This window comes from Palaemon carinicauda, chromosome 16 (genome assembly GCF_036898095.1).
Source record: "Palaemon carinicauda isolate YSFRI2023 chromosome 16, ASM3689809v2, whole genome shotgun sequence".
Lineage (NCBI taxonomy): Eukaryota > Metazoa > Arthropoda > Malacostraca > Decapoda > Palaemonidae > Palaemon > Palaemon carinicauda.
Window position 1 is genome coordinate 110117857 of NC_090740.1, and position 18997 is coordinate 110136853.

The 18997-nt window shown below is 42.1% G+C and overlaps 1 protein-coding gene across 1 annotated transcript in view; it reads left to right on the plus strand.

Moving 5' to 3' along the window:
- Positions 1-913: 913 nt before the first annotated feature.
- The window catches only part of LOC137655786 (splicing factor 3B subunit 2-like), a 49929-nt gene continuing 31845 nt past the window's right edge, over positions 914-18997 (plus strand). The window contains 4 exon segments of the mRNA XM_068389927.1: positions 914-1125; positions 3067-3159; positions 4280-4467; positions 5724-5957. Of these exon segments, the coding sequence (XP_068246028.1) occupies positions 1041-1125; positions 3067-3159; positions 4280-4467; positions 5724-5957 (600 nt within the window). The 5' untranslated portion in view covers positions 914-1040.

The window sequence follows — 18997 nt, forward strand, 5'->3', positions numbered from 1 at the left end:
ATAATAATAATAATAATAATAATAATAATAATAATAATAATAATAATAATAATAATAATAATAATAATAATAATAATAATAATAATAATAATAATAAAATGTTTTAATTCTCTTAATTTGTCTGGTCTCCAGTTGTTGATTTTATGTTCATCTTAATTTGTTAAGCAAAGGATTTTTCATTCCAGATCTTAATACTAATCTTTAACACCGTCGTTCAATTACTTCTCTATGCATGTTGCCTAAGATTTATTTTCATAATTTTACCTTCCTTTGCATTCAGGTCTTCCTAGATTGTATTATCCTGTACATAGCAAGAGATATGTAGTCAATTTTATCAGGCATGACTTCTCTATCATATGGCTCAACACTACATAGTATTCGAGAAGTTTTATTCCAGCTGTGAACAAATTATGGAATGACCTTTCTAATCTGATAGTTGAATAGATAGTTCAGAATACCAGCGAATGTTCTCTATGTTGAACAGGCTGACATAAGTCTCTCTTCGTAGTTTATATGTAACAGATCTATTTTAACGTTTTTACTAATCTTGGGGTGTCTTATATTCATTATTCATTACTATAGATTATTCATTTCCTTATATCCTTTCGTCACTTGGCAATTTTACCCTGTTTGAGCCCTTAGGATTGTAGAATCCTATTTTTGTAATTAGGGTTGTAGCTCGGGAAATAATAATAATAATAATAATAATAATAATAATAATAATAATAATAATAATAATAATAATAACAATAATAATAATAATAATAATAATAATAATAATAATAATAATAATAATAATAATAATAATAATGATAAATTTGAGACTAGTTTAACATATCCTCAAAATATGAAAAGAAACCGAGACTCATCACAGTAAAATTTTACCAATGATTCTGCGAGGTAGAATTCTTAATGTCCTCTGCTGTTTACGTTTGTCAACAAAACAACTCGCGTTGTTGCTTATTATTTACTTATAATTGTTTGTGTTCCGTGTTAAAAACCCAATTTAAACTAAATATAGACTAGATGCATGTGCAACCATGTCGATAACACACGAAGAACTTTCTAAATTGAAAGTAACGGACTTGAAAGCGAGACTAACAACCTTTGGATTGCCAACACAAGGTAAAAATGAGTTTTAACCAAATGCCGGGTGACATAGATTTTAACCTAGCTACCCTAAGGTAGAGAGCTTATCCTATACAGCGGAAATTGGGATTTGTTAGCCTATCTTATACAGGCGAAAATCGGGATATATTAACCTATCCTATACGGGCGAAAGCATTTTTCTATATACCCTTTACACAATATATGAAAGGGTACAGAATCTAACAAACCCACCTAACCTAACGTAGTTCCCAAGTCACAATCCCTAGGCGGGGGCAAACCCCCGGACCCCCTTCCCAGGTACAACCCCTAGCCAAGGTTCTACCTGCAAATATATATAAAAACATAAATGCTAAAAACATAAAAGTAACGTATTTTAACACAAACATATTATTTATCGATTTCTAAGGGTTTGCAGTGATATTGTAGGGGATTTCGGTAATTTTCAAGGGGATTCCAGTATTTACCTGAGGATTTCAGTAAATCCGGGGGATTCCAGTAATTTGAGGTACCGCAAAAATTGTGATTTATTAGGACTAAGCCGTATTTTTTTTACAAGATTGCACTCTCCATATATTACCAAATTATGCAAAGCTATTGTTTTCCTTTATTACTTTTTCATAATTTAAAACCATTCGCCACATGGGAAACCAGATAAAATTATAAACTACTATAAAATTATACACGCGGGAGGAACAGGCCGCTGATATACAAAGGCTCCATAGGGTGTATGTATAATAGCGGCCACCTGTATGTATGGTGACGGCTGACTTAGAATACGCCAGTGTAAAGTGGAGTCGAAGGCCGTCCTTTAGTTAAGTAGGTCAGGACACGGCTTTTAGGTTAGGTTAGGGGGAAAAAGTGGAAGTGGCCGCTTTATATACAAAGGCTCCGAGTTATAAAAAAAAACTAGCCGGGTTTCCTCACTAAGTGACGTGGAACTAACATCGCCAACATAGTCAATCAAACAGAAGTACGCGAACACTTTCCCTATTTAAGTTCTTGTGTTTGCAAAGTTAGGAAAAATACAAATTAGGAGCCTTTGTATATCAGTGGCCAGGTCCTCCAGTGTGGATTATAAATGGACATCAACTAGCAAACTTTACCCCCTAACCTAACCTACAAGCAGTATCCTTATCTATTAACCTAACAGGGATGGGGTGCTAATGACCCCTGCGACCCCCCTTACACTGCCGTATCCTAAGGTAGCCGTAATCATACATACATGTGGACGCTATCACACATACACCACACAGATTAATTTAAAGATTTGTTATATTTCTCGAGTAATGAGTTTATATTCTTAATAGCTGGTTATTCCCAAATGAAAGGCATCTGCTCTATGATCACCGGGTAGTTAGACAAAGATTTAAATCCTGCAAGAGCTTCATAACCACCACAAGCCTCAACCCTAGGGTGTCTGCAACTTACTGTCTAGAATACTTGAAAGAAACAGACCATTGCCCATCTGGGTAGGCCATCCAGAGCCCGTGTGAGTCTTCCCCGTGGAACAAACCTCTGTAGGATTGGGTTACTCTTGACCGAGCAAGAGTTTAAAGACTAGACAATTCTCATAAGTGGGGTCTCGTCCCCTTCGGCTGATTGCCCATGTGGGCATCCCATCCAGACAATGGACCACATACTTCGTGGGTTTGAACAGGGGCCAATCTGTACAGATTTGGATCTCTACGAATGTAATCGGGGCGCTATGCAGTGGATAAATGTTGACGCTATAAGATATGATGATGATTCCTAGACTGGTGAAATATATTTTTATTTTTTTTGTACTTACATGATTCTGACATTTAATTATTCATTTTATAAGACCATATCAACGGTAAATATTTCTTACCTCGTGTGAGTAAAGTTTAGTTACTGTATTTATCTGTACTGTAATGTCTTATAGGTAAAAATTATTTTAATACTTATACATTTTACTAATTGATTCATATTTTTCAGGCTTGAAAAATGAACTGGTAGATCGTTTATATGAGCATTTGCATCCGGATGGGGATGACGGGGGACCCAAGGATATGGATGAGGAGAAGGATGGTAAGATTTTCAGTGGCTCTTCAGTTTGCATCCTTGATCTGAATCGTTTTAGATCGCCAGTCATTGCCTAATCCATCATTATCTGGATATCCATTACTAAGTAATCTGAAGGTTGCTTCTTTTAAATTTCATGCCAGTATATTGTTTTGGCTAAATTGGTTTTGTTTATTGTTGGATAGTACTGTACTAAATTATTCTCTATGAAGTTTACATTTATCTATCAACTATTTGATAGTTAGATATAATATATTTTATGCTTACACATAATCAAATTACCTTTTATCCATCTACCCATGAGATACATTCGGAGAAAAAATACATACGTAATTATATTTTCACTGAAGTTGTCCCAAGGCTTTGTTGTAGGTGTGTCATAGGGTAATTGGGCTGTGAAGTTTGAGGAACAGTTCACCTTTTCTTTGACAGCATCTTATATCAATATACATATCAATTTTAATGAGTTAGTATGGGAGGGGACAGTTGTGGGTGAACTACAGTTTGTTTACAAGTTGTCATTGGCTGGTAACAGTTTAGAAGATAGTTGACAAGTTGTCATTGGCTGGTAACAGTTTAGAAGATAGGTGACAAGTTGTCATTGACTGGTAACACTTTAGAAGATAGTTGACAAGTTGTCATTGGCTGGTAACACTTTAGAAGATAGTTGACAAGTTGTCATTGGCTGGTAACACTTTAGAAGATAGGTGACAAGTTGTCATTGGCTGGTAACAGTTTAGAAGATAGTTGACAAGTTGTCATTGGCTGGTAACAGTTTAGAAGATAGTTGACAAGTTGTCATTGGCTGGTAACAGTTTAGAAGATAGTTGACAAGTTGTCATTGGCTGGTAACACTTTAGAAGATAGTTGACAAGTTGTCATTGGCTGGTAACACTTTAGAAGATAGGTGACAAGTTGTCATTGGCTGGTAACAGTTTAGAAGATAGTTGACAAGTTGTCATTGGCTGGTAACACTTTAGAAGATAGTGATTGAAAATTTGTTACAGTAATAAAAATTCTCCACCGTATCGTCAGTCAGTACATGTATTCCACCAGGTTTGATGGTTTATGTTGTGTGTGTTGATTCAGCATCGAGTTTCTTAAGGCTTTCATTACTCTTTTTCAGATGATGATGAAAATCTTGAAGAGGAACAAGGAGGAGATGAAGATGATGGTGGAGGCGGCATAGGCCTTCCTCCTGATGACGAAGATGAGCAGCAGTCAACGGACATGGTAACAGAAGAGGATGAGGAAGGCGATACCCAGAGTCAGAGTTTGAGCGAACTCATCAGCAAGGCTCGAGAACAGGAGGAGGTTTGTTGTTTACCAGTGAAATCATAGAAGTATAGTAACTTCATAAAATTCAAACTTGCAGTGAATGTAAATATGTTGAGCAGGCTGATGTTAGTTTGTTTATGGAAGAAATTTTTAAAATTTGTTACTGTTCTTAAAGTACTGGGTGTTATTTTAATTGTACATTACTGTACTTCTCTTGTAGTTGATTTCATTATTTCCTATCCTCACGTGTCAATTTTTCCATAATTGCACCCTTGTGCTTATAGCATCCTGCTTTTTTCCATTAAGGTTTTAGCTTACCTAGTAATAGTAATAGTAACACCACAGCTTAACACATATCAACTCCTAAGATATCATTACCCATCAGCTACATTCATCACCAACATCTTCCTAAACCTGTTTACATCAGCCTCTCCCTTTAAGGAGGGTTTAACAGGAAATTATTTCTTCATCCTTATCTATCATTAGGTCTGTCTTCTTGAGCCTATTAAAGGTTTAAAAGGTTTAGGTTCATTATTGATGGTATGATCTAACCTTTTTAAAATGTAAAGAATTTTGCTGAGAAATATCTTAAATTAATTGATTAGGTGCAGTGTGATTAGTGATAAGTAAAGTAAAGTTTATAACTAAGAAGAAAGTACTGTTAGTTGTAGATTCTCTGTGATTTTGTAAGCGTTGACTATACAGTACTATAAGGTCTTTTTAATGTGTCATGAGGCTGGACCCTATAAAGCATCTGTTATGTTGAGGATTTACACTAGTTTTCTCTCAAGATGATTTTATTGTCTCACTAGTTTACACGACCTGTCAAAAAAGATAGCTAAATATTTAAATGGATATGCACACAATGATTCAACACTTCCTGCCCCTTCCCCCCATTCCTAACTACAAGCCCCTGTCACCCAGGTATGACTGCTCCCTCTTCCCATACCCAAGGGATGGGGAGAGACTAGTGGTTATACATTTTTTCCGCTGAGCTTGACCGAAAAAGAAAAAAAAAACATGTATACCCTGTATATATATTTGATACTGTATTAATGTATATAGCCCTACACTTGCTCTCTATCATATAACGAAGATTCTACTTGGAAATAAGTAAAATTTATCAATAACTATTCTAGATTCAGATGAAATAATGCACTTCGGACGTCTGAAATGTAAAGTTATAGACAATGCAGACATTTTATTGCTATTATTCAAATTATACTTAATGTTTAATGTCTGTACAGTATTTGGATTCACAAGTTTTTGACAGATTATTTCCCCGTTTTCAGATGTTAGCACGACAGAGGCACCTGGAGGAAGAGCGTCTGATGCAACATAAAGTGCGAGAACAGCAGAGACTTATTGAAGAGCAGCAGCAACAAAAACAGCAAGCTAATTTGTTTAGGTTACAACAGGCTGCATTTATTGAAAAGCAGAGAGAAGAGCAAGAAAAGCAAGTACAGCTACTAAGGCTTCAGAGGGAAGCTCTTATGCAGAAAGAAGAGGAACAAGGCAATGTTAATGTAAGTCTTATTTGGACAGTAGTCATTTTGGATGGATGGAGTGAAGAAAGCTCTGGGTGATAGGAGGATAGATGTGAGAGAGCCAAGAGAGCGTGCTAGGAATAGGAATGAATGGCGAGCAATTGTGACGCAGTTCCGGTAGGCCCTGCTGCTTCCTCCGGTGCCTTGGATGCCCGCGGAGGTAGCAGCAATAGGGATTCAGTGTTATGAAACTTCATCTGTAGTGAATAACGGGGTAGGGTGGGCTGTGGCACCCCTAGCATTACCAGCCGAACTCTGTTGAGTCCCTTGTCAGGCTGGGAGGAATGTAGAGAGGAGAGGTCCCCTTTTCTATTTCATTTGTTTGATGTCGGCTGCCCCCCCCAAAATTGGGGGAAGTGCCTTGATATATACATGTATTACAGATTTTTCGTGCCAAGTTCAAATTATTCTGTTCATGTTCTCAGGTCATTTTGAATTCTCTCATAAAAATTTTATAATTGTATTTCTGACACCCTAGCAGTACCAGCTGAACTCAGTTTAGTCCCTTGTCAGGCTGGGAGGAACGTAGAGAGGAGAAGTCCCCTTTTTGTTTCATTTGTTTGATGTCGGCTACCCCCCAAAAGTGGGGGAAGTGCCTTGGTATGATATGTATGTATATGATTTGTGTTGAATGTTATCAATTCAAAAGATTGAAAATTTAAGTATAGGGCCTTAATTTTAAGATGACTTTTCCCATCTGGATGGATTGTTTGTGATGAAAAGATACAGTATCTTGAAACTTAAACTCAGATCCTCTAACTTTGAGGGTGGCTACTCAAATTTTCAGCTTTCAGGATGGATATTATAAGCACATTATACTTGGCTTACTACTACTCACATTCACTTGATAGTCTAACAATTGGGTTTTCTCCGACATGGTTAGAGGCCCAGCAGACTCTCACACCTGGCCCCTATAACAAAAATCTCATGGATCCTAACCTTCGGATCCTATGTGTTTAAGATCGTTGCAGAATTTTAAAGCAAATATCAAGGCTCATTCCAATGTAGCACTAGTTCATATAACATTACAGTGAACCCTCGTTTATCGCGGTAGATAGGTTCCAGACCCGACCGCGATAGGTGAAAATCCGCGAAGTAGTGACACCATATTTACCTATTTATTTAACATGTATATTCAGACTTTTAAAATCTTCCCTTGTACGTAGTACTGTTAACAAACTACCCTTTAATGTACAGAACACTTAATGCATGTACTACAGTACCCTAAACTAAAACAGGCACAAATATTAAAGGCGACTTTATATCATGCGTTTCCTAAACACGCCAAAAAGCACGATAAAAAATGGCAACCAATGTTTTGTTTACGTTTATCTCTGATCATAATGAAGAAACAAACGCATTTACACATCTGTGTATAGGTTAGTTTTTGCATCGATTATATTGATTATTCAGTACAGTATGTTGATTTTGTTATTACCAATGTTTTACTTAATTTTTCTTAGGACTACCAAATGAAATGTTTTTCTTTATGACGCCGCCTGAAACGACGGCGTCATAAAGTACACTCAGTAAACAAACGAAGGCATTTAACGCGCATGATGAAAGTGATAAATAATGATATTACAGTAAAAGCTTTTATAAAATATGTTTTTTAAATATTTAACTTAGCCGGTGAATATATAATAGCTGCAACTCTGCGGCTCGAAGGCATTTAACGCGCATGATGAAAGTGATAAATAATGATATTACAGTAAAAGCTTTTATAAAATATGTTTTTTAAATATTTAACTTAGCCGGTGAATATATAATAGCTGCAACTCTGCGGCTCGACAGAAAACACACTCAAAAAACTCGCGAGCGATCGCTATGAAGGTTGCGGGTGTGCCCACCAGCGCCAACTGTCGGCCAGATACCACTCTTGTATGTAAACAAAACCTTCAATTCTTCTCTGTCGACGTTGACGACAAGACTTATTCATACTCGCTGTAGAACCTGGAGTTTTCTTAACATATTTGGTGAAGTACTTCATTTTGGTTTGAGCTTTCACAGTACAGGTGTTTTATCTTCAACTTAAATCTTGAACTCGATTTTGGATAGATTTAATTTTTGATGACTTTGAATTGTTTTTTGGACTTTCCTTGACTTTTAAATGGCCGACCCTTCCCTCAGTACGGAAGTGTGTTTAGGCTTTTAGCAATTATCTTATCACGTTATAAATTAATTATAGATTTTCCTCTATATATTTTATATCTCAACCGCCTTTATTAGGCCTCTTCGATTAGCTTTCCATTTATAATAAACATCAAAATAAATTTTAATGATTTGTTTATATGCGACCTTTCCTGAGAGTAGGCGGTCCTAACTTGGAAACTGAAGTTAAACAACGTTGAGCCCTTTCAATCGTAAATAGCTTTTACAGAGCTAATGATTTAAAACTTATTAAATGAATATTTTTTAATAGATATTTTATGAAAGATTTTCTTTGAATAGTCTTCGTACTGTTTCAAAGATGAACTAACGTTTAGTTTATTTATGCTACGCAGTTTGCGCTCTATCGTTACGATAGAGAGAGAGAGTATCACGGTTTCACTTTGCAGAAAGAGTAAATCGATTCTGACGTTTTGTTCATTCTTCTTTCAAAGCTTAAATGTTTTAAATTCTATTTTAAAGGAACTTTTTAATTGAAAAACCTTTCAGTTTTTTTTTCCTTTGGTCAAATAACCTGTTTTTTTTTTGACGAAACGTAAGTGGGCTCTTCTCTGCGGTGCGAAATCAAGAGAGAGAGAGAGAGATAGAGACGGAGGGAGAGAGAGGAGAGAAAACGTTCCGATCTTTATCTTGTCCCAAGCGGGTAACGTTGTTCTCGAGTTACTCTCGTCCCTAGTCTCTGTACGGGGAGAAAGGATAAAACGTTTTTAGTTTTTTATTCTCGTCCCAAGACATGTACGGTGAGAGATTGAAAACGTAGTTTTGAATGAACTAGTGTTTAGTCTCTTCCCCAGCCACTGATTTTTTTATCTTAAAATATGTTTACTGTTTTTTGCTGGTATTAATGTGCTTACATTATACGACTGATTTCGCAATTACAACCTTTTGATGAGGGTAGAATTGCGTGCTTCAGGTAGAAATCAGTTTTATTCATACCTATGTGAATTGTTAAAAAATTCGATTTCAGTGAAATAAGTGCAAAACTGAAAATCGTAGTGATAAAGTGTTATCAGTGTTGCGACCGAGGGTTCGTCTGTTCGTGCCTGTCGTTCGCCTAGTCCGGGACCTCTTGCAAGCTCCCAAGCCCAGGGGAGAAGTAATGTCGTACGACTTATGGGTTCGAGAGGCCTTGATCAGCGAACAGACGTTCCCTCTATGGTATCGGGTGTATCTTACCAAGATCACCTCTACCATAAGGCGAGAGAGACGATTTTCTCCTCGTCATCCGAAGGCTTTTCGCATAAGAAACCGTGGAACAAGGTTTCGAGGCCCTTTAAGCGAAAGTCAGTCCTTTCAGGACAGGTCCAGCGTCCTGGTTTTAACCATTAGGACAGCTCTGACCCTATGCAGTCATCGGAAGACTGCTCGCCGCCTAACAAAAGCGTAACACAGACTCCGAGAGTCTTTTTGTAGGCAAGGTTTTGCGGTCACAGACGTTACCCTCGTCTCTTACCGCAACCATTCCCGTTGATCCTAAATGGGTTGTACGGCAAGACATGCAGAATAAGATTGCCTCCCTTATGGAAGACTATTCTGCCGATAAGTCCGTTGAGCCTAGCCGTTTATCTCATCGAGATCCTGGCCTTCAGCCACCCTAACGTTCCTTTGTGCGTCCTGTTGACGTTGGCGTAGCCAAGTCACGTCAGTCAGTTTGTTTAGAACCACACTCGATGCGGTCTCGTGTGGATTTTCAGCCACATTTGGACGTTAGGCCACTTGCTGATGCTCCTGTTGACGTTCAGGACGTTCGCTAACAATCGGAGTTGACTTGTTTTGACGCTGAGCGTCAACCTCCGCATTCTAGAGTTGTTTTGACTGCTCAGTCTAGGCGGTCAAAGCAGTCTCGATTGGACGCTGTGCGTCCTCACGCACCTGTTGTTGTTGACAGTTCACAGACTATCAAGCAGTTACATGACGTTGCGTCCTGGTCCGCTACTAATGCACCAGTGCGTGTGGACTCTGCTTGTAAAGCATTGCCACCACGGTAGGTCTCTCCCTTGCTTGAGACTTGGCTATTGTCGGACAAGGTTCCTTCATATGAGGAAGTTGCTGTTCCCCCTCCTACTGATATTCCCTTGAGGACTCTGTCAGACGGAGAGGAGCCTAAAGCTGCTTATCCCTCTATGGACTTTAAATAAATCATGTTGATTTTTAAGGATCTTTGTCCGGATCTTTTTGTAACTGCTGCTCCTCGTTCGCCTAAACGTCAGAGCTTACACTAGGCCTAGCTACTTCGAAGCCGTTGTTTTATAAGCTAGTGCTCTCTCGCTCTTCTAAGAGAGCTTTACGTTTGCTAGGCGACTGGTTTTTCACCAGGAGGAGTTTGGGGGAGACAGCCTTTGCTTTCCCTTCTTTTAAACTGGCTTATAGAGCGAGAGTCTGATATGACACGAGAGAAGTTCTCGGCTTGGGAGTTCCTGCCTCTGCCCAGATAGACTTCTCAAACCTCATAGACTCTCCCTGGCGCCTGGCCATGAGACGCTCCAAGATTTTACAGGTCGACTTCACAGCTATTTTCGAGCCTTTGAAGTTTTGCTGTACAATTATGTCATGCATAAACAAGGCTTTCAGGGATGGCTCCAATGATCTGTCAGCCACGTTCTCTGCAGGAACAAGTCCCTCAGGGATGGCTCCAATGATTTGGCAGCCATGTTCACTGCAGGAGTACGTAAGAGGCAAGTGCGCTCAATGTGTTCATTGTCAAGACAAACTTCACGATGAAGTCTACCAGGCTGTCTTGACAGCATTTATGGAAGGCGACTGGATGGTCTCTCTCGACCTTCAGGAGGCATATTTCCACATTCCTATACACCCGGATTCCTAACCGTTTCTGAGGTTTGTTTACAGGAATGTGGGGTACCAGTTTCGAGCCCTGTGCTTTGGCCTCAGTCCTGCGCCTCTCGTGTTTACGAGGCTCATGAGGAATGTGGCAAAATCCCTCCATCTATCGGGGATCCGAGCCTCCCTGTACTTGGACGACTGGCTTCTCAGAGCATCTTCCAGTCTTCGCTGTCTGCAGGATCTACATTGGACGTTGAGTCTGGCCAGGGAGTTGGGACTTTTGGTCAACCTAAAAGTCCCAACTGATCCCATCCCAGATTATTCTATATTTGGGGATGGAGATTCGCAGTCAAGCCCTGCTCGAAGTCCAACTAATGCTGAAACGAAACGTTTATTCAGTCAGGAGTTGGAACAGTCTCATAGGGACTCTCTCATCCCTGGAGCAGTTTGTCTCACTAGGGAGACTACACCTTCTGCCTCTCCGGTTCCATCTAGCCTCTCACTGGAACTAGGACAAGACATTAGAGACGGTATCATTCCCAGTCTCCGAACCAGTAAAGGCATGCCTGAAATGGTGGGACAGCAATATCAGTCTGAGAGAGGGACTATCCATAGCAGTCAAGAACCCAAACCACGTGTTGTCCTCAGACGCGTCGGATTTGGGTTGGGGTGCGACCCTGGACGGTCGGGAATGCTCGGGTCTGTGGACCTCAAGTCAGAAGAGCATGCACATCAACGGCAAGGAGCTATTAGCAGTCCACTTGGCCTTGATGATATTAGAAAGCTTCTTCGAAACTTAGTGGTAGAGGCAACTCAGACAACACCACAACTTTGGCGTACATCTCCAAGCAAGGAGGCACACACTCCTTCACGCTGCTCGAGATCGCAAGGGACCTTCTCTTATGGTCAAGAATTCGAGGCATCTCCCTGTTGACGAGATTCATCCAGGGGGACTTGAACGTCTTGGCAGACTGTCTCAGTCGGAGGGTTCAGGTGATACCCACGGAATGGACCCTCCACAAGGACGTGGGCAAGAGTCTTTGGGCTACTTGGGGTCAACCCACCATAGACCTCTTTGCCTCCTCGTTGACCAAAAGGTTACCAATCTATTGCTCTCCAGTCCTAGATACAGAAGCAATCTACATAGACGCGTTTCTACTGGATTGGTCTTTTCTGGACTTATATGCATTCCCACCATTCAAGATAGTCAACAAGGTACTGCAGAAGTTCGCCTCTCACGAAGGGACAAGGTTGACGTTGGTTGCTACCCTCTGGCCCGCGAGAGAGTGGTGCACCGAGGTACTTCAATGGCTGGTAGACTTTCCAAGAAGTCTTCCTCTAACGGTAGATCTGTTACGTCAGCCCCACGTAAAGAATGTCCATCAAGCCTCCCCGCTCTTCGTCTGACTTCCTTCAGACTATCGAAAGACTCTCAAGAGCTAGAAGCTTTTCGAAGGAGGCAGCCAGTGCGATTGCAAGAGCTAGGAGAGCTTCTACCATTAGAGTATACCAGTCGAAGTGGGAAGTCTTTCGAGACTGGTGCAAGTCAGCATCTGTGTCCTCGTCCAGTACCTCTGTAGCCCAAATCGCAGATTTTCTTTTACATCTGAGAAAGGTTCACTCCCTTTCAGCTCCCACGATTAAGGGCTACAGGAGCATGTTGGCTTCGGTCTTTCGACATAGAGGCTTAGATCTTTCCAACAATAAAGATCTCCAAGATCTCCTTAAGTCTTTCGAGACCTCTAAGGAACGTCGTTTGGCAACTCCTGGATGGAACTTAGACGTGGTCCTAAGGTTCCTCATGTCAGACAGGTTTGAGCCATTACATTCAGCCTCCCTGAAGGATCTCACCCTCAAGACACTTTTCCTATTGTGCTTGGCTTCGGCTAAAAGGGTCAGTGAACTTCATGCCTTCAATAAGAACATCGGCTTTTCTACAGAAAAAAGCCACTTGTTCACTTCAACTTGGTTTCCTGGCCAAAAATGAACTTCCTTCTCGTCCTTGGCCTAAATCTTTTGATATTCCTTGCTTATCAGAGATCGTAGGCAACGAACTGGAAAGAGTATTATGTCCTGTTAGAGCTCTTAAGTTCGATTTAGCTCGTACTAAGTCATTACGAGGGAAATCTGAGGCATTATGGTGCTCAGTTAAGAAACCTTCATTGCCTATGTCAAAGAATGCTTTGTCATATTTTATCAGATTTTTTTTTAATACGAGAAGCTCATTCTCACTTGAATGAGAAAGACCGATGTTTGCTTAAGGTTAAGACGCACGAAGTTAGAGATATAGCAACCTCCGTGGCCTTCAAGCAAAATAAATCTCTGCAAAGTATTATGGACGCGACTTTTTGGAGAAGCAAGTCAGTGTTCGCGTCATTTTACTTAAAAGATGTCCAGACTCTTTACGAGGACTGCTACACACTGGGTCCATTCGTTGCAGCGAGTGCAGTAGTGGGTGAGGGTTCTACCACTACACTTCCCTAATTCCAATATCCTTTTAATCTGTCTCTTGAAATGTTTTTAATATTGTTTTATGGGTTGTTCGGAAGGCTAAGAAGCCTTTCGCATCCTGGTTGATTTGGCGGGTGGTCAAAGTCATTTCTTGAGAGCGCCCAGATTAGGGGTTTGATGAGGTCCTGTTGTATGGGTTGCAACCCTTGATACTTCAGCTCCTGGGAGTCTTTCAGCATCCTAAGAGGATCGCTGGGCTCCGTGAGGAAGACAGACTTACAAGGCAGAGTAATCGTCTAAGTCAACTTCCTTACCAGGTACCTATATATTTTGGTTTTGTTATATTGATAACTGTCAAAATGAAAAAACTCTTAGCTTATACGCTGTAAACATAATTCCCACCTCCTTGGGTGTGAATCAGCTATTATATATTCACCGGCTAAGTTAAATATTTAAAAATGATATTTTAATTATAAAATAAATTTTTGAATATACTTACCCGGTGAATATATAAATTAAATGACCCTCCCTTCCTCCCCAATAGAGACGCAGCGGGACGAGAAGAATTGAAGGTTTTGTTTACATACAAGAGTGGTATCTGGCCGACAGTTGGCGCTGGTGGGCACACCCGCAACCTTCATAGCGATCGCTCGCGAGTTTTTTTGAGTTTGTTTTCTGTCGAGCCGCAGAGTTGCAGCTATTATATATTCACCGGGTAAGTATATTCAAAAATTTATTTTATAATTAAAATATCATTTTTCAATATTAATCTTACCCGATAATCATGTAGCTGTCAACTCTGTTGCCGACAGAAATCTACGGTCGGGATACGCCAGCGATCGCTATACAGGTGGGGGTGAACACCACAGCGCCATCTGTGGTCAGGTACTCCAGTACTTCTTGTCAACACCACCTCAATTTTTCCTCTGTCGTGCCTCCGGCTAGACCTACATGGATACGCTGTTGATTCTGGAGTTTTTGCTCACGATTTGGTGATGTATTTGCTCTAGAGTTTAGCTTTCACTATTCAGGAAGTTTTATCATTAGCTTAGCTAGCTTTTGGAATTAATTTGATTAATTATGGTGACGAAGAGAGTATGAACTCTCTTTCACTTTTAAATGGCCGACCCTTCCCTTAGACGGAAGTGTTGGTGTCTAAGAGAGTATAGACTCTCTTTCTTAATTTTGCTTAACAAAAGTTATAGATTTATCTTATATCTCTCCGCCTTTTATAGGCCTCTTCGATTAACTTCCTTTTATTATAAACTTATTAAAATTAATTTTTATATTTGTTTATATTCGACCTTTCCTTATAGTAGGCGGTCTTTTCTTGGTACCGAAGTTAATTAACATTGAGCCCGTCATTTCGTTTTTACCTGTTAACATATTATGCTATTTTAATGTTTTTGAAAGAATTTCTTTGATAGTCTCGTACTGTTTTCAAAGTTGAACTAACGTTTTGTTTTGTCTCTGCAGTTGTTGACGTTCAGAACGTTCAACTTGCGCTCTATCGTTACGATAGAGAGAGAATTTTCACGGTGTCACGTTGCAGTAAGAGTAAACCGATTCTAGCGTTTTGTTCATTCTTTCTTAGCTTAATGGTTTTAATTCTAATAAAGGAACTTTTTATTTGGGACATCTTTCAGTTTTTTTCCTTTAACAATAATATGTTTTAACGATATATATGATTGGGCTCATCTCTCAGGTTCTAAGTCAAGAGAGAGAGAGAGAGAGATAGAGACGGAGGGAGAGAGAGGAGGATAAACGTTTCGTTCAAGCGAGTAACGTTGTTATCGTTTTTGCTCTTCTCCCTAGTCTCTTTAGGGGAAGAAGGTAAACGTTTCTAGAGTTTTATTCTTGTTCTCAAGCTTTATGCGGTGAGAGATTTTAAACGTAGTTTATTTGATCTAGTGTGTAGTCTCTTTCCAGCCACTGAATTATTTATCTTTCATTATATTTTTCTGTTACATTGTAATTCTGTTTTCGCAATTACTAACTTTTAAGGAAGGATAGAATTGCGTGTTTCAGGTACAAACCACTTAAAGTTTCGAGTTCAGTGAAATAAGTGCAAACAGAAAATCAAAAGTGATAAAGTGATAAGCGCAAAGTGTTACAGTGTTGCGTTCGAGGGTTCGTCTGTTCGTGCCAGTTGTTCGCCTAGTCTGGGACCTCTTACAAGCTCCCAAGCCCAGGGGAGAAGTAATGTCGAAGGACTTATGGGTTCAGCAGGCCTTGATCGACGAACAGACGTTTCCCTCCGTGGTTTCGGGTGTATCTACACACGTTGCCGACGTGATCACCCCACCCACACAAAGACGAGAGAGCCCTTTTATTCCTCGTCTGCGGAAGAGGTTTCTCGCAGAAACCATGGACCAAATCTTGCAGCTTTTAAGTGCAAGTCGGTCCCTTCCGCGCAAGTCCAACTCCTAGGTGTAGCCATTAGCACTGGGTCAGTTCGGACTTGCTGCAGTACGACAACTGCACACCTCCCAGAGAGGCAAGGTGGTATCGCAACAGGCAGTAGCTCCGTCTGTTGCCGCACCAGCTGTTTTAGACCCTCAGTCTCAACGGACAGTAGCTCCGTTTGTTGTTGTCTTTCTTAAACTCTAGTGGTCTATGCTGCAGACAATGCAGTCTCAGCTTGCGGTGTTGATGCAGGAGTTTCAGGCAGAGAAGGTTAACACACCTCCTCCTGCGAGCGCTCCTCCACCTCTACGCAGTCCAGCCTGCCAGACGTATGATGTTGAGGTTCCTCAAGCTACCTCCATGCGTGAGCTGCCGCATTGGGAGTTGCCAGATACCAGCTCTGTGCAGCAACCTCCACTTTCCTTGAGGCAGGAGCCTCTTGCCACGCGGCAACCTCCTCAACACTTGAGGCAGGAGCCTTATGCTTTGCAGCAACCTCCTCTACCCTTGAGGTAGGAGCCTCATGCGTTGCGACTACCTCCTCCATCCTCGAGGCAACAACCTCTTGCGGTGCGACAACCTCCACCATCCTCGAGGCAGCAACCTCAACTCCACCTCTGCGCAGTCCACCCTGCCAGACGTATGATGTTGAGGTTCCTCAACCTACCTCCACGCGTGAGCTGCCGCATTGGGAGTTGCCAGATACCAACGCTATGCAGCAACCTCTTGCGTTGCGGCAACCTCCACCATCCTTGAGGCAGCAACCTCAACTCTTGCGGCAGCCACCTCCACTCTTGAGGCAAGAACCTCAACTCTTGAGGCAAGAGCCTCAACTCTTGAGGAACCTCATGCTATGAGGCAGCCGCCTCAACGCATGCAGCAACCGCATTCTTCACAGCATGAGCCTCTCTCTGCGCAGCTACCTCCTCAACCCTTGAGGCAGACGCAACTCTTGAGGCAGGAACCTCACAGGAGCCTCATGCTATGCGGCATCCTCCTCAAACCATGAGGCAGGAGCCTCATGCTATGCGGCATCCTCCTCAACCCATGAGGCAGGAGCCTCATGCTATGCGACATCCTCCTCTACCCATGAGGCAGCCTCATGCTATGCGGCATCCTCCTCAACCCATGAGGCAGGAGCCTCATGTTATGCGGCATCCTCCTCAACCCATGAGGCAGGAGTCTCATGCTATGAGGAGCCTCATGCTATGCGGCATCCTCCTCAAACCATGAGGTAGGAGCCTCATGCTATGCGGCAACCGCCTCAACCCATGAGGCAGGAGCCTCATACTATGCGGCATCCTCCTCAACGCATGCGGCATAAGCCTCTTCCCTTGCAGCTTGAGCCTCATCCCATGCAGCATGAGCCTCATACCATGCAGCATGAGCCTCATCCCATGCAGCATGAGCCTCATCCCATGCAGCATAAGCCGCACGCCATGCAACATGCTCTGCTTACCTTACAGCATGCTCTACATACAGCATGCTCTGCATACAGCATGCTCTGCATACCTTACCGCATGCTTCTCAGTCACACATCTTTGGTTGTTGCCAACTCACTAGACTGTCAAGCAGTTTCATAACGTTGCCTTCTAGTCTGCTGCTTTTGCACCAGTGTAACCCTCACTGAGAGAACTTAGCTTTTCTCGGATATGGTTCCTGTAGATGAGAAAGTGCTATTCTCCCTCCTTCTGATATTCCCTTGAGGACTCTGTCATTTGGAGAGGAGCCTTTAGCTGCGTAGCCTCCTATGGACTTTTATTTAAGCATAACTTGCTTCCAGGGAAGGTAATGGTTCCACTTCAGTCGCTAACCCCGTCTGTTACCACACCTGCTCCCATAGACCTTGAGCTGTGTTGCAAGACATGCAGTCCAAGCTTAGTCCTTGTTAGAGGATTTTTTGTTTACGGAGTCAGTGTGTCACTGGGAAGACGTTCAACAACCAGCAGAAGTGACTTGTTGTGACGCAGTGCGGCAACCTCAGCAACCCGATAAGGAGTTGTCTGTACGACCCAGACAGTCTAGACAGCTTCGGGTTGTCACTGTACTTCCTCGCTTCCCCATGGTTGACAGTTCACAGACTGTGCAGCAGTACCATGATCTTGTGTCCGGCTCCGTCAGACGACTAGCTTTTAAGAGCTCCCACAAGTCGTCGCTGTCTGGAGATTCTCAGATGGACTATGGATCTGACCAAGGAACTGGGCCTCCTGGTCAATTTTGAGGAGTCCCAGCTCGTCCCATCCCAGACCATTGTCTACCTGGGTATGGATCTTCAGAGTCGAGCTTTTCGGGCTTTTCCGTCGGCCCCAAAGATCTACTAAGCCCTAGTTTGCATCCAGAGCATGCTGAGAAGGAACCGATGCACAGTCAGGTAGTGGATGAGTCTAACAGGGACACTTTCATCGCTGGCCCTGTTCATCGAGTTAGGGAGACCCCACCTCCGCCCCCTTCAGTATCATCTAGCGGCTCACTGGATAAAGGACATGACGCTAGAGACGATCTCAGTTCCTGTTTCCGAAGAGAGGAGGTCTACTCTCACGTGGTGAAAGAACAGCTTTCTTCTCAAGGAAGTCTACCTTTGGCTGTTCAGAAACCCGACCGCCGTCTCTTCTCTGACGCATCAGACACGGGCTGGGGTGCGACTTTGGACGGACAGGAATGCTCGGGAACATGGAATCAGGAGCTAAGGACACTTCACATCTTTTGCAAGGAGCTGTTGGCGGTTCATCTGGCCTTGATAAACTTCAAGTCCCTCCAGCTTAACAAGGTGGTGGAGGTGGACTCTGACAACACCACAGCCTTGGCTTACATCTCCAAGCAGGGAGGGACTCATTCGTGGAAGTTGTTCTAGATCGCAAGGGACCTCCTCATCTGGTTAAAAGATCGAAAGCTCACGCTGGTAACGAGGTTCATTCAGGGCGATATGAATGTCATGGCAGATCGCCTTAGCCGGAAGGGTCAGGTCATCCCCACAGAGTGGACCCTTCACAAGAATGTTTGCAGCAGACTTTGGGCCCTGTGGGGTCAGCCAACCATAGATCTGTTCGCTACCTCGATAACCTAGAGGCTCCCGTTGTATTGTTCTCCGATTCCAGACCCAGCAGCAGTTCACGTGGATGCTTTTCTGCTGGATTGGTCCCATCTCGACCTGTATGCATTCCCGCCGTTCAAGATTGTCAACAGGGTACTTCAGAAGTTCGCCTCTCGCAAAG